The sequence below is a fragment of the Dendronephthya gigantea genome, unplaced genomic scaffold (genome assembly GCF_004324835.1).
Source record: "Dendronephthya gigantea isolate DGI-Jeju-01 unplaced genomic scaffold, DenGig_1.0 000148F, whole genome shotgun sequence".
In the NCBI taxonomy this organism is placed as follows: domain Eukaryota; kingdom Metazoa; phylum Cnidaria; class Anthozoa; order Malacalcyonacea; family Nephtheidae; genus Dendronephthya; species Dendronephthya gigantea.
The window spans coordinates 326,228-342,571 of NW_021163158.1; the positions used below are offsets into that span (position 1 = coordinate 326,228).

A 16,344-nucleotide genomic window follows, 5' to 3' on the forward strand; every position below is an offset into this window, starting at 1 on the left:
AGACGGAATACAACAAGCAAGCATGAGAAATCAGATGATTTGAGTGTGGGAAAGGTAGTAAAGAAGAATTAAAGAGTTAACAAGGTGGCTGCTAAGAGTCTGATGACTCTGGCGATGTGTCTGAAGGGAATGTATCTGATGAATGGCCCATTTACACCATGAAAGCAGAAGGCCGAGAAGAAATAAAAGTCAAAGTATCCATTAATACGTACCCCATAGAAATGGAACTTGACACAGGGTCTTCGGTTTCCCTAATACCTGAAAAACTGTTTGAGAGCAAACTTAAAGAGTCCATGCCATTAAAGCGTTCTTCGGTGACCTTACGAACGTTTACTGGTGAGAGAGTTCCTGTCCTTGGGGAAGCGGAGGTGCAAGTCGGCTATAAATCACAAAGAATGAAGTTACCTCTGTTAGTGGTTAAGGGGGAGGGGCCCCCATTGCTTAGATGAAATTGGCTTGCCAAACTGAGATTAAATTGGAGTGTTATTCACTACACCACTAAGGTGAAAACTCCAAGTTTGGAAGAGCTATCGAAGTCTTACTCTGTGTTCAATGGCAAGCTAGGGACGGTGAAAGGAATCACAGCATCGCTGAAAGTCAAGGACAATTGCCAGCCTAAGTTTTTTAAGCTAAGACCCGTACCGTTCGCACTTAAGGACAAAATTGCAGATGAACTGTTTCGGTTAGAGAAAGAGAGAGTTTTGGAAAAGGTGGATAGTTCAGAATGGGCTACGCCAATTGTACCCGTATTAAAGCCTGATAACACGGTGCGTATCTGTGGTGATTATAAGGTCACAATCAATCCGATACTTGACGTTCCAGAGTATCCACTGCCCACAGCTGAAGAAATTTTTAGTAAATTGAATGGTGGACAAAAGTTTTCAAAGCTGGATCTATCACATGCCTATCAACAGGTACTGCTTGATGAAGAGTCATGCAAGTTGCTTACCATTAATACGCACCTCGGGCTATAAAGATATACACGATTGCCATTTGGTGTGGCGGCAGCCCCGGCTATTTTTCAAAAAACTATGGATGAGATATTCCAAGAGATTGGCGGAGTCGGGTATATCTTTGACGATATTTTAGTCACGGGCAAAGATGATACAGAGCACAGGCAGAATTTGGAGTTAACATTACAACGATTAGACGACTTTGGCATCAAACTTAAAGAGTCGAAATGTTCGTTCATGCAAGACGAAGTAGAATATTTTGCTTTCGTGGTGAAGAAAGAGGGTATCCACCCTTCACTCAAGAAAGTGGAAGCCATGTTGAAGCTCGAAGATCCCAACAACAAGAAGAAGCTGCAATCGTGGTTGGGTATTGTGAACTATTACCGGAAATTTATCCCAAACATGTCGACGATGGTTCAACCTCTGACTGATCTTTTGGTAAATAATGTGGAGTGGGTTTGGACGGAAGAATGTGCAAATTCCTGTCAACTAGTTAAGAAGCATCTTGTGTCGTCAGAAGTGTTGGTTCATTACGAGCCTAAGAAGCCGTTGGTTTTAGCAGTGGATGCTTCTGCCCACGGATTGGGAGCAGTAATTTCCCATCAGATGGATAGTGCGAATGAAGAGCGACCGATTGCGTATGCCTCTAGAACGCTCACTTCAGCGGAGCGTAACTACTCCATGATAGAAAAAGAAGCCCTTGCAATTGTGTTCGGATTTAAGAAATTTCACCAATACCTGTACAGACGACGATTTATCTTGCTGACAGATCATAAGCCATTGACGCTGATTCTTGGTCCAAAAAAGGGAATTCCCGTTTTGGCAGCATCGCGTATTCAGAGATGGGTGATCCAACTATCAGCCTACCAGTTCCACATCAAGTACCGTTCAACTGAAGAGAATGGAAATGCCGATACGCTGTCACGTTTACCTCTCGCTGCATCCGGCGAAGTGTCAGACGGTGTCTTCTTCCAAGAAGCAGAACTTGTGAATAAAATGCAAGTCAACGGCTTACCAATATCCGCAACTCGAATGGCCAGCGCTACAAGGAACGACAAGTGGTTGTCTAAGGTCACGGAATATACCAGGTGTGGTTTGCCGCGAAGTGAGGTCGACAGCGAATTACAAGCCTACCATCGTGTGCGGGAGGAAATCTCTATCGAGGAAGATTGTCTGCTCCGAGGAGTTCGTGTGATTGTCCCAGAACGTTATCTTGAAGAAATCCTGGACGAATTACATAGAAGTCACCCTGGCATGGTGCGTATGAAGGCCTTTGCGAGATTAAATGTTTGGTGGCCAAACCTGGATACTGACATCCAGAGAAAAGTTGCGTCGTGTGAACCCTGTAAAGAGCAGTTGCTAAATTGTCCGAAAGCTTAAGCCAACCCTTGGCTTTGGCCACAATCACCTTGGCAAAGGATCCATGTCGATTACGCCGGACCGTTTCTGGGGGAAATGTTTTTGATCGTGGTTGATGCTCATTCCAAATGGTTAGATGTCGTCAAGATGAAATCGACGACGGCCGAGAGTACCATCAACGCCTTACGTTACCTGTTCTCATCGTTTGGGCTTCCCAAAGAATTAGTGTCGGACAATGGACCGCAGTTCGTAGCTGAAGAATTTCAGACCTTCTTCAAAAACAATGGAGTTCGCCATAGTAGATCAGCACAGTATCACCCAAGTTCAAATGGGGAGAATGAACGTGCAGTTCGTACTTTTAAACAAGCCATGAGGACTATGGAGTCTGAATCAGGTACATTAAATCAGAAACTGGCATCGTTTGTACTATCGTACCGTACCACACCGCACAGTTTGACTAAAGTTACACCAAGTGAGCTGTTTCTCGGAAGAAAAGTGAGAACGAGATTAGAAGTGTGTAAACCGGAAGAACCCGAAGAAGCCATCATGGATTCGACGAGTGGTGTTAAACAAACTGGGACCGGTCACTTATACCGTCCAAGTCGACAGCATGCAGTGGAAACGACATATCGACCAGATTCGCGCCTTTCACCCATCAGATATGGATAATCCACCATCGGGAGGCCGAGAAGTTGTTCCTGAGGTTAGTCAAAATCCCAGGTTAGTCCTTCCAGCGGAGCCTAACGCTTTCCCAGTGGACTCATCGCCCCAGTCATCGGTTTCTGATGCTGAATGGACGCAGACTCGTGATTCAACTACGACAAACGAACCGGAGGAGGGGACTGCAAGTGCTGTGTTCGAACCACGTTACTCACGTCATGAAAGAAGACCTCCCAGCTGGTTGATTGAAACTGCGTGACGCAATGAACTTGTGGTGGAGCTAACATTATTCAGTTGAGTTGAGTAACAGTATGTATATAAACATTCACCTTTGTTTAATATAATAAAAGAGGGGGGGAAAGTGTTGTGTGTTACATTAAGTACTGGACGCCTGGTCTAACGCTGACCATTATATGAGCGAGTACTTGCACGTTGTTGTTACTTAGTTGTAGTTCTGCTCTGAGATTAAACAACTTTAAACTTGTTGGTACCTCTACTTTTTGAGTGTTTGAACACAACACAGTTCATTTGATTCAGGTCAAAAAATTTGAAACCAATTGTCCAAAGTAGCAATTTTTCCCTTATATGAGGTGTCAGATTTTGAAAGCTAAATTCTTTAATAATGATTTGCTGAACTTGAAATTCAGTACGAATGTTCAGAAGGGATAGACAAAGGATACAACAGGATATTAGACCAGCAATTCATTTCATTCAGTTCAAAAAATTTTAAAACTATTGTCTAAAATAGCCATTATTGCCCAATATGAGGTGAAAGATTTTAAAAGCTAAATTCTTTAATATTGATTTCCTAGAACTGAAATTCAGTAAGAATGTTCAGAAGGTATTGACAAAGGATACAACAGAATATTAGACCAGCAGTTCATTTCATTCAGTTCAAAAAATTTGAAAACCATTCTCTAAAATAGCAATTTTTCCCTTATATGAGTTGTCAGATTTTGAAAGCTAAATTCTTTAATATTGATTTGCTAGACTTGAAATTCCGTATGAATGTTCAGAAGGGAATTGCAAAGGATACAACAGAATATTACACCAGCAGTTCATTTCATTCAGTTCAAAAAATTTGGAAACCATTGTCCAAAATAGCCATTTTTCCCTTATATGAGATGTCAGACATTGAAAGCTAAATTCTTTAATATTGATTTGCTAAACTTGAAATTCAGTATGAATGTTAGAAAGGGATTGACAAAGGATACAAGAGATTATTAGACCAGCAGTTCATTTCATTAAGTTCAAAAGATGTGAAAACAATTGTCCAAAGTAGCAATTTTTCCCTTATATGAGATGTCTGATTTTGAAAGCTAAATTCTTTAATATTGATTTCCTATAACTGAAATTCAGTAAAAATGTTCAGAAGGTATTGACAAAGGATACAACAGAATATTAGACCAGCAGTTCATTTCATTCAGTTCAAAAAATTTGAAAACCTTTGTCTAAAACAGCAATTTTTCCCTTATATGAGTTGTCAGATTTTGAAAGCTATATTCTTTAACATTGATTTGCTAGACTTGAAATTCCGTATGAATGTTCAGAAGGGAATTGCAAAGGATACAACAGAATATTACACCAGCAGTTTATTTCATTCAGGTCAAAAAATTTGAAACCAATTGTCCAAAATAGCAATTTTTCCCTGATATGAGATGTCAGATTTTGAAGTATAAATTCTTTAATATTGATTTCCTATAACTGAAATTCAGTAAAAATGTTCAGAAGGTATTGACAAAGGATACAACAGAATATTAGACCAGCAGTTCATTTCATTCAGTTCAAAAAATTTGAAAACCATTGTCTAAAACAGCAATTTTTCCCTTATATGAGTTGTCAGATTTTGAAAGCTAAATTCTTTAACATTGATTTGCTAGACTTGAAATTCCGTATGAATGTTCAGAAGGGAATTGCAAAGGATACAACAGAATATTACACCAGCAGTTTATTTCATTCAGGTCAAAAAATTTGAAACCAATTGTCCAAAATAGCAATTTTTCCCTGATATGAGATGTCAGATTTTGAAGTATAAATTCTTTAATATTGATTTGCTGAACTTGAAATTCAGTAACAATGTGCAGAACAGATTGGCAAAGGATGCAACAAAATATTAGACCAGCAGTTCATTTCACTTAGTTCAAAAGATGTGAAAACAATTGTCGAAAATAGCAATTTTTCCCTTATATGAGGTGTTGGGTTTTGAAAGCTAAATTCTTTAATATTGATTTGCTGAACTTGAAATTCACTACGAATGTTAAGAAGAGATAGACAAAGGATACAACAGGATATTAAACCAGCAATTCATTTCATTCAGTTCAAAAAATTTGAAAACCATTGTCTAAAATAGCCATTATTGCCCAACATGAGGTGAAAGATTTTAAAAGCTAAATTCTTTAATATTGATTTCCTAGACCTGAAATTCAGTAAGAATGTTGAGAAGGTATTGACAAAAGATACAACAGAATATTACACCAGCAGTTCATTTCATTCAGTTGAAAAAATTTGGAAACCATTGTCTAAAAAAAGCAATTTTTCCTTTATATGAGATGTCAGATATTGAAAGCTAAATTCTTTAATATTGATTTGCTAAACTTGAAATTCAGTATGAATGTTCAAAAGGGATTGAGAAAGGATACAACAGAATATTACACCAGCAATTCATTTCATTGAGTTCAAAAAAATTCAAAACAATTGTCCAAAATATAAATTGTTCCCTCGTATGAGGTGTCAGATTTTGAAAGTTAAATTCTTTAATATTGATTTGCTAGACTTGAAATTCAGTATGAATGTTCAAAAGAGATTGACAAAGGATACAACAGAATATTACATCTGCAATTCATTTCATTCAGTTCAAAAAAATTTGAAGACCATTGTCTAAAATTGCCATTATTGCCCAATATGAGGTGAAAGATTTTAAACGATAAAGTCTTTAATATTGATTTCCTGAACTTCAAATTCAGTAAGAATGTTCAGAAGGGATTGACAAAGCATACAACAGAATATTAGACCAGCAGTTCATTTCATTGAGGTCAAAAAATTTGAAACCAATTGTCCAAAGTAGCAATTTTTCCCTTATATGAGATGTCAGACATTGAAAGTTAAATTCTTTAATATTGATTTGCTAGACTTGAAATTCAGTATGAGTGTTCAAAAGGGATTGACATAGGATTTAACAGAATATTACACCAGCAGTTCATTTCATTCAGTTCAAAAAAATTTGAAGACCATTGTCTAAAATAGCAATTATTATAAACCACTTGTCAAAGTTTGGTGTTCGTAGCGTTTCATTGGTCGAGAGCGAATCACGTGAGAGTGACGAAATTTTTATGTCGCCCGTGCGACCCCCAGCAGGGGGAAACAATGCATTATTTCATGGGAAATAACAACTTTAATCACGTGCTGCACTCGTAAGCATTTATAAAACTTTGCGTGTACTTAATTGTTTCTTTATTTGAAATTACATGTTTTATAAATAAACATTTCGTTGTTTACTTCGTTTTTTAGTTTTTCTTTGACAAGTGGTATATAATAAAAAACTTATTTACTGCGACCTCAGAAAACATTATGTTTAGTGGACCCTCGACCGTCGATATTTCACTCGGCTTCGCCTCGTGAAATATCGACAGGTCTCGGGTCCAAAAAACATAATGTTTCCTTCGGTCGCAGTAAATAAGTGTTAATTATTGCCCAATATGAGGTGAAAGATTTTAAAAGCTAAATTCTTTAATATTGATTTGCTAGACTTGAAATTCAGTATGAATGTTCAAAAGGGATTGACAAAGGACACAACAGAATATTACACCAGCAGTTCATTCCATTCTGTTCAAAAAATTTGGAAACCATTCTTTAAAATAACAATTTTTCCTGTATCTGAGATGTCAGATTTATAAAGCTAAATTCTTTAATAATAATTTGCTAAACTTGAAATTCAGTAAGAATGTTCAGAAGAGATTGGCAAAAGATACAACAGAATATTAGACCAGAAGTTCATTTCATTCAGTTCAAAAAATTTGAAAACCATTGTCTAAAATAGCAATTTTTCCTTTATATGAGATGTCAGACATTGAAAGCTAAATTCTTTAATATTGATTTGATAGATTTGAAATTCAGTATGAATGTTCAAAAGAGATTGACAAAGGATACAACAGAATATTACATCAGCAATTCATTTCATTCAGTTCAAAAAATTTGAAGACCATTGTCTAAAATTGCCATTATTGCCCAATATGAGGTGAAAAATTTTAAACAATAAATTCTTTAATATTGATTTCCTGAACTTCAAATTCAGTAAGAATGTTCAGAAGGGATTCACAAAGCATACAACGGAATATTAGACCAGCAGTTTATATCATTCAGGTCAAAAATTTGAAACCAATTGTCCAAAGTAGCAATTTTTCCCTTCTATGAGATGTCACATGTTGAAAGCTAAATTCTTAATATTGATTTGCTGAACTTGAAATTCAGCAAGAATGTTCAGAAGACATTGGCAAAGGATACAACAGAATATTACACCAGCAGTTTATTTCATTCATGTCAAAAAATTTGAAACCAATTGTCCAAAGTAGCAATTTTTCCCTTATATGAGATGTCAGACATTGAAAGTTAAATTCTTTAATATTGATTTGCTAGACTTGAAATTCAGTATGAGTGTTCAAAAGGGATTGACATAGGATTTAACAGAATATTACACCAGCAGTTCATTTCATTCAGTTCAAAAAAATTTGAAGACCATTGCCTAAAATAGCCATTATTGCCCAATATGAGGTGAAAGATTTTAAAAGCTAAATTCTTTAATATTGATTTGTTAGACTTGAAATTGGGTATGAATGTTCAAAAGGGATCGACAAAGGATACAACAGAATATTACACCAGCAGTTCATTTCATTCAGTTCAAAAAATTTGGCAACCATTCTTTAAAATAGCAATTTTTCCCTTATATGAGATGTCAGATTTATAAAGCTAAATTCTTTAATAATAATTTGCTAAACTTGAAATTCAGTAAGACTGTTCAGAAAAGATTGGCAAAAGACACGACAGAATATTAGACCAGCAGTTCATTTCATTCAGTTCAAAAAATTTGAAAACCATTGTCTAAAATAGCAATTTTTCCCTTATATGAGATGTCAGACATTGAAAGCTAAATTCTTTAATATTGATTTGATAGACTTGAAATTCAGTATGAATGTTCAAAAGGGATTGACAAAGGATTTAACAGAATATTACACCAGCAGTTCATTTCATTCAGTTCAAAAAAATTTGAAGACCATTGTCTAAAATAGCCATTATTGCCCAATATGAGGTGAAAGATTTTTAAAGCTAAATTCTTTAATATTGATTTGTTAGACTTGAAATTCGGTATGAATGTTCAAAAGGGATTGACAAAGGATACAACAGAATATTACACAAGCAGTTCATTTCATTCAGTTCAAAAAATTTGGAAACCATTCTTTAAATTAGCAATTTTTGCCCTATATGAGATGTCAGACATTGAAAGCTAAATTCTTTAATATTGATTTGCTAGACTTAAAATTCAGTATTAAAGTTCAGAAAGGATTGGCAAAGCATGCAACAGAATATCAGCCAGCATTTCATTTCATTCAGGTAAAAAAATTTGAAACCAATTGTCCAAATTAGCAATTTTTCCCTTAATATGAGATGTCAGATTTTGAAAGCTAAATTCTTTAATATTGATTTACTGAACTTGAAATTCAGTAAGAATGTTCAGAAGAGATTGGCAAAGGATACAACAGAATATTACACCAGCAGTTTATTTCATTCATGTCAAAAAATTTGAAACCAATTGTCCAAAATAGCAGTTTTTCTCGGGTACGAGATGTCAGATTTTGAAATATAAATTCTTTAATATTGATTTTCTGAACTTGAAATTCAATAAGAATGTCCAGCAGAGATTGGCAAAGGATATAACAGAATATTAGACCAGCAGTTCATTTCATTGAGTTCAAAAAAATTCAAAACAATTGTCCAAAATAGCAATTTTTCCCGCATATGAGGTGTCAGATTTTGAAATTTAAATTTTTTAATATTGATTTGCTAGATTTCAAAAGGAGCAAGAATGTTCAGAAGGGATTGACAAAGCATACAACAGAATATTAGACCAGCAGTTCATTTTATTGAGGTCAAAAAATTTGAAACCAATTGTCCAAAGTAGCAATTTTTCCCTTATATGAGATGTCAGACATTGAAAATTAAATTCTTTAATATTGATTTGCTAGACTTGAAATTCAGTATGAGTGTTCAAAAGGGATTGACATAGGATTTAACACAATATTACACCAGCAGTTCATTTCATTCAGTTCAAAAAAATTTGAAGACTATTGTCTAAAATAGCCATTTTTGCGCAATATGAGGTGAAAGATTTAAAAGCTAAATTCTTTAATATTGATTTGTTAGACTTGAAATTCGGTATGAATGTTCAAAAGGGATTGACAAAGGATACAACAGAATATTACACCAGCAGTTCATTTCATTCAGTTCAAAAAATTTGGAAACCATTCTTTAAAATAGCATTTTTTTCCCTATATGAGATGTCAGATTTATAAAGCTAAATTCTTTAATAATAATTTGCTAAACTTGAAATTCAGTAAGAATGTTCAGAAAAGATTGGCAAAGGACACGACAGAATATTAGACCAGCAGTTCATTTCATTCAGTTCAAAAAATTTGAAAACTATTGTCTAAAATAGCAATTTTTCCCTTATATGAGATGTCAGGCATTGGAAGCTAAATTCTTTAATATTGATTTGATAGACTTGAAATTCAGTATGAATGTTCAAAAGGGATTGACATAGGATTTAACAGAATATTACACCAGCAGTTCATTTCATTCAGTTCAAAAAAATTTGAAGACCATTGTCTAAAATAGCCATTATTGCCCAATATGAGGTGACAGATTTTTAAAGCTAAATTCTTTAATATTGATTTGTTAGACTTGAAATTCGGTATGAATGTTCAAAAGGGATTGACAAAGGATACAACAGAATATTACACAAGCAGTTCATTTCATTCAGTTCAAAAAATTTGGAAACCATTCTTTAAATTAGCAATTTTTGCCCTATATGAGATGTCAGACATTGAAAGCTAAATTCTTTAATATTGATTTGCTAGACTTAAAATTCAGTATTAAAGTTCAGAAGGGATTGGCAAAGCATGCAACAGAATATCAGCCAGCATTTCATTTCATTCAGGTAAAAAAATTTGAAACCAATTGTCCAAATTAGCAATTTTTCCCTTAATATGAGATGTCAGATTTTGAAAGCTAAATTCTTTAATATTGATTTACTGAACTTGAAATTCAGTAAGAATGTTCAGAAGAGATTGGCAAAGGATACAACAGAATATTACACCAGCAGTTTATTTCATTCATGGCAAAAAATTTGAAACCAATTGTCCAAAATAGCAGTTTTTCTCGGGTACGAGATGTCAGATTTTGAAATATAAATTCTTTAATATTGATTTTCTGAACTTGAAATTCAGTAAGAATGTCCAGCAGAGATTGGCAAAGGATATAACAGAATATTAGACCAGCAGTTCATTTCATTGAGTTCAAAAAAATTCAAAACAATTGTCCAAAATAGCAATTTTTCCCGCATATGAGGTGTCAGATTTTGAAGTTTAAATTTTTTAATATTGATTTGCTAGATTTCAAAAGGAGCAAGAATGTTCAGAAGGGATTGGCAAAGCATACAACAGAATATTAGACCAGCAGTTCATTTTATTGAGGTCAAAAAATTTGAAACCAATTGTCCAAAGTAGCAATTTTTCCCTTATATGAGATGTCAGACATTGAAAATTAAATTCTTTAATATTGATTTGCTAGACTTGAAATTCAGTATGAGTGTTCAAAAGGGATTGACATAGGATTTAACACAATATTACACCAGCAGTTCATTTCATTCAGTTCAAAAAAATTTGAAGACTATTGTCTAAAATAGCCATTTTTGCGCAATATGAGGTGAAAGATTTTAAAAGCTAAATTCTTTAATATTGATTTGTTAGACTTGAAATTCGGTATGAATGTTCAAAAGGGATTGACAAAGGATACAACAGAATATTACACCAGCAGTTCATTTCATTCAGTTCAAAAAATTTGGAAACCATTCTTTAAAATAGCAATTTTTCCCCTATATGAGATGTCAGATTTATAAAGCTAAATTCTTTAATAATAATTTGCTAAACTTGAAATTCAGTAAGAATGTTCAGAAAAGATTGGCAAAGGACACGACAGAATATTAGACCAGCAGTTCATTTCATTCAGTTCAAAAAATTTGAAAACTATTGTCTAAAATAGCAATTTTTCCCTTATATGAGATGTCAGGCATTGGAAGCTAAATTCTTTAATATTGATTTGATAGACTTGAAATTCAGTATGAATGTTCAAAAGGGATTGACATAGGATTTAACAGAATATTACACCAGCAGTTCATTTCATTCAGTTCAAAAAAATTTGAAGACCATTGTCTAAAATAGCCATTATTGCCCAATATGAGGTGACAGATTTTTAAAGCTAAATTCTTTAATATTGATTTTTTAGACTTGAAATTCGGTATGAATGTTCAAAAGGGATTGACAAAGGATACAACAGAATATTACACAAGCAGTTCATTTCATTCAGTTCAAAAAATTTGGAAACCATTCTTTAAAATAGCAATTTTTCCCCTATATGAGATGTCAGACATTGAAAGCTAAATTCTTTAATATTGATTTGCTAGACTTGAAATTCAGTATTAATGTTCAGAAGGGATTGGCAAAGCATGCAACAGAATATCAGCCAGCATTTCATTTCATTCAGGTAAAAAAATTTGAAACCAATTGTCCAAATTAGCAATTTTTCCCTTAATATGAGATGTCAGATTTTGAAAGCTAAATTCTTTAATATTGATTTACTGAATTTGAAATTCAGTAAGAATGTTCAGAAGAGATTGGCAAAGGATACAACAGAATATTACACCAGCAGTTTATTTCATTCAGATCAAAAAATTTGAAACCAATGGTCCAAAATAGCAATTTCTCCCTGATATGTTATCATATCTCCCTGATATGATAACACGCATCACTCAAGCTCAGTTAAATTTAAGATTGGGAATAATTTTCGATAGGTGCGGCATTAGCTAAGCGGATGGAGCTTGGCTAGTGTGTGCTAGGCGGGTATAACCCACGCAAATTTTGGGGTGGGTTGGTTGGTCGTTTCTCCGGCAAGCACTCCGTGTATAAACTGAGCATGAATGGCGTAATCTGTGTTACACGCCCTTTTTTTATGTTCCGCATGTCTAACAACGTGGCTATTTCCTTCCAATCACAAGCAGAGCATTGTTATGGTAAATTTAAACTTTGCATATCATTATTCGTGTTGTGAATAGTAATCTATTTCATAACACGCATCACTCAAGCTGAGTTAAATTTAAGATTGGGAATAGTTTTCGATAGGTACCTGCCTATCATTCGCTCTCTTCCACATTCTTTCCTGTGATATACATACCTTCCCCTACACTCCCTCTCTTTTACATTCATTTCCCATCTCTTATCTTCACATCTTACAACCTCGTTTACCTCCAGTATAACCCCAATTCTTACTAATCCCTTCAGTTATGAGTACCCCAAATGGTTGCAAATTGTTTCAACTACGGACCCAGTGTGTATAATATTCTTTGATAAATAGTTAATATATTCGCTGAAGGTGAATCCCTAGCTTTTTACATATATTCCCAAATTCCCACACTCTAGCCCCTGTCCCCGGAATAAGTACACTTCGTTTGGACGTCAATAATACGCCACCAATATCTGGGATATAGTTCACTCCATGTTGATAGTCCTTTGCGCTTGACAATACGACAAATGCAACTTACGTCGGACGTTGTCGCTTTTTGATAGGTTGAGGTGATGGGAAGGCACACACAAAGCGTTTTAACTGGTTAACATCTTGCCAGGGTTGGTCTACCGTGCTAGCAGTCGGTGATGAAAGCTTTGCGGACGCTCAGTCGGGATTGAGAACCTTGGCGAGTTGTAGATAATAAATAGAAGAATGACGACGTCTCCACCCTACATGATCCATAATCTCTGAAAGAGTGGCTCCGGTTAGAGCCAACGTGATCGCACAACCCGATCGGAAACCGTGTAAAGTTTCCCCATCATCTGCATTCATCTGTTGTAGATAAACCTTCAAGCGGGCTTCAGCTGCAGACGAGGTGAAGGGTCAATCCTGAATGCCTTTTTTAGAGGTTGTCGGTCGAAACAGGTAACCTTGAGTGAGATCAACGCCGATTTGTCTAGCAATTTTGATGTATTTCTCGATAGTGCGGACCGGACAAATGACTGTGTGGGGGTTACGGCGAATACCAAAGACATTTTGGTCACCATCTCTCAGGGTTTTTCTCCAGACATGATTCAGTAGCAGCCCATCGTCATTTGGGAAACGCAGGATACCGGCAACTCTAATCTGACCCAGGTCCGCTGGGCGATCACCACTAAAGAAGGTGGTCATAAAATAAGCGTGATCTCATGCCAGGATAAAACGTTCAAGATTGGAAGTCGCTGCCGCTAGTGATGTTTGTAAATGGTCTGCCAGTTGTGTAAGTTTGGTGACAAAAAACGGTGTGGCTTGTTTAGGTGTGACGCTAGCCTGTAACTGTTCTGCAGTAACCAACTTAAGATAATGCTTGACTAACTGCGCAGCAGCTGGATTGCCAAGTCCCAGGCGCTTGTCCCATTCTCCGTCCCATCCAATAGATTGAAAGATAGCGAGCATTTTTCCTATATAAGAATCCACTGTATTATAGGCCAGGCGTACAGGACAACCACACGGATGCGTTGCTCGTTGCCCAAGGAAAGTACAACTATGAAGGTGTATTTGCGTTTTATCAAAGCGATCCTTGTATGGTAGAAAGCGGCAGAGATCACGAGGTGTAGCAGAGATTAAGAGATGGGTGTTAATGACTTCCACATTTCTGGCAAAAACAAAAGTCCCAGTCGTTAGCATGAGCACACACAGGACATTGGACTGACTGGATGAACAGTTTAGCAACAATCGGCAGTTCCTGTGAAACAAAAACAACAACGTCGTAAAAAAAAAATCGGGTAACGAAAGACTAGAAGGTACTGGCAAATGCCCAAAGGTTGCCGAGGAGGCCTGGATGCGGGCTCCAACCTCTTTTGTAGGCACACGAAGGGCAGTGGTATCCCCGCGCGCTGCCAGTTTCAACACTTTGCCAGATGACGCCAGTAAGAGTGGCCACCAATATTTGCGGGGAAAGACATCAAGCACGAGAAACGTACAGTTCTGTTGGTACAAACGAAGGAAACTAAAGACTGGCCCAACTAGAACGGATGCGGGAAAGGTCGTCGCATTAGGTTCTGATGTTGTAGTAGATCTTGCGCAAATAAGTTTATCCTTGCCGACGCTGAAGATGGTGCAGGTGTGAAATGGGGTAATGCGTTACCAAATATGTCCGGCTGTGCATTAGAACCTAGCGCCATGAGGTCCACTGAATGTCCATGCGTACCTCCAAACTCAGTTTGCACGAGATGCCAGAGCTCAGCAGTTAAAGAACTATCCATCAATGACGTTCTCCGGGAAGGTCTATCTGCAGGGTTGGAATGGGTCAGGATATACATAAGGTGTAGTGATAGGTTAAATTGGACAGTGGTACGGAACAAGCTTTTGAGAGCATCATTAAGTGATGGGCTTCGAGAGCCTTGATTATTCAAGGCATGAATGACTGCTTGATTATCGACAAGCAGATCAACATGTGCATTTTCAATGGATAGGCGAAAGGAAGTCAAGACCTTAACAATTGCAACTGCTTCCTTTGTTGCGATATCCCATTTGTTTTCGTCGGCTATCCAGTAATCAGAAGCTTCCTGCGGGGTCGCAGAAAGAAGCTTTTCACCCCAACCCGAATTAGATGCATCCGTGGCAATAGAGATACGCACATGGCGTTCATTGCGCTAAAGTAGGGGGTTATCGAAGTTTTCCAGAAATAACCAATGGCTGATCTCTTGTTTTAGCCGCTCAGAAAGAAAAATAGGCTTGTTGTTATGTAAGATGGAATAGGAGATAGCTAGATTCATTTCACACGTGTACAACCGAGCTGCTGGAACAGCCAAGGAAAAGGCGACACACTTTCCAGCAAGGCGTTGCAAAACCTTAAGTGGTATATGGGACATGCCAAGAATCTCATGGAGTAACGTAAGGAATTTGTCCTTTTTTTCTGGCAATAAATGAAAGACCTGCCTCTCCGAATCAGCAAGAAACCCCAAATAGGGCACAACTTTTCGGGGTTGAAGAATAGATTTTTTCAGGCCCAAGAAATATCCAAAGAGCACCAGATAATATGTGGCAGCGAAGATCGCTGAGTTCGCGGCCGCGAGGTATTTATCATCCTTCGTAGCCAGGGTAACATACTGTCCCTTTTGTAAAGACACTCGCAACTGGCCATTATGCCTGTCGTCGATGTAAAGCAGACATGGTATCCCAATGGAACGGAAGAATGTTGTCGGTAAAAGGATAGCTGTGTGGTAAATATAGGGGGATATTTTCCAACCAAATGGTAATGTAACGAAATTGTAAACGAAATACCACCGCCAAACTGAATGCCAAAGTACGTACGACTTTCTTCAGTTAGGAGAATGTGGTCGTAACCAGACTAATCGTCTAACACTGTTTGGTAGTGGCCGGCGTCGACGTAACAGAGCAAATCGGTAAGCCGATCTAGAGAGAATGGCATATCTCGCATCCATAGATTAAGGTATTTTGCATCATGGCATAAAAAGGGTTTTGTCGGCTCTACCGTAAGTGGTAACACGAGATGTGGTGGTTGTACAGTACCAACTTTGACAAGCATTAAAATAGCTCCCGTTTGTAAACGCTCAAGAAGGGTTCTACGCACAAATGATGCGAAAGGACGACAAGATTGATTATTCGAAAAAATCCGGTGGGATGGTTGATCGGAATTGTACTCCTCGCTTTTGAACCTTCCTTGGTATGGTTGAAAATATGGTTATATGGTTATATATGGTTATATATGGTTATAATTACCTAATCCAATATTTCAGATTGTTTATCAGGAGGGAAGAGATGGGAAATGTCCTGCCAAGCGGAGTAATTGTTATGGAGTACCCCTGCTTTAAAATGATTTGGATCACGGAAATATACTTCCTCAACATGACCAATCATATCGCCCGCCTGTACTTGATTAACACGAATAACAAGTTGCTGATTTGCCGCTGTCTCCCCGCCGACTTTGACGGGGTGTCCCCGAAAGTTTACCCATTGTTGGTCTGTAAAAGGTGTATTGATTTGTTGTAGATGAAAATTAAAGTCAGAGTCCTTTTCCCAGTGCCAATTAGCCTAAAAG

The 16,344-nt window shown here is 36.8% G+C and overlaps 2 protein-coding genes across 2 annotated transcripts; both read left to right on the plus strand.

The window, feature by feature from the left end:
• The first annotated feature begins 221 nt into the window (after window positions 1-221).
• LOC114536824 (uncharacterized protein K02A2.6-like) lies at window positions 222-974 on the plus strand. The gene is made up of 2 exons (XM_028558164.1): window positions 222-368; window positions 504-974. Exons 1-2 carry the CDS (start codon window positions 222-224, stop codon window positions 972-974), a joined length of 618 nt encoding a protein of 205 aa, XP_028413965.1.
• A 1,434-nt stretch (window positions 975-2,408) lies between these two features.
• Window positions 2,409-2,981, plus strand: LOC114536825 (uncharacterized protein K02A2.6-like). The gene has a single exon (XM_028558166.1). It carries the CDS (start codon window positions 2,409-2,411, stop codon window positions 2,979-2,981), a length of 573 nt encoding a protein of 190 aa, XP_028413967.1.
• Window positions 2,982-16,344: the final 13,363 nt, after the last annotated feature.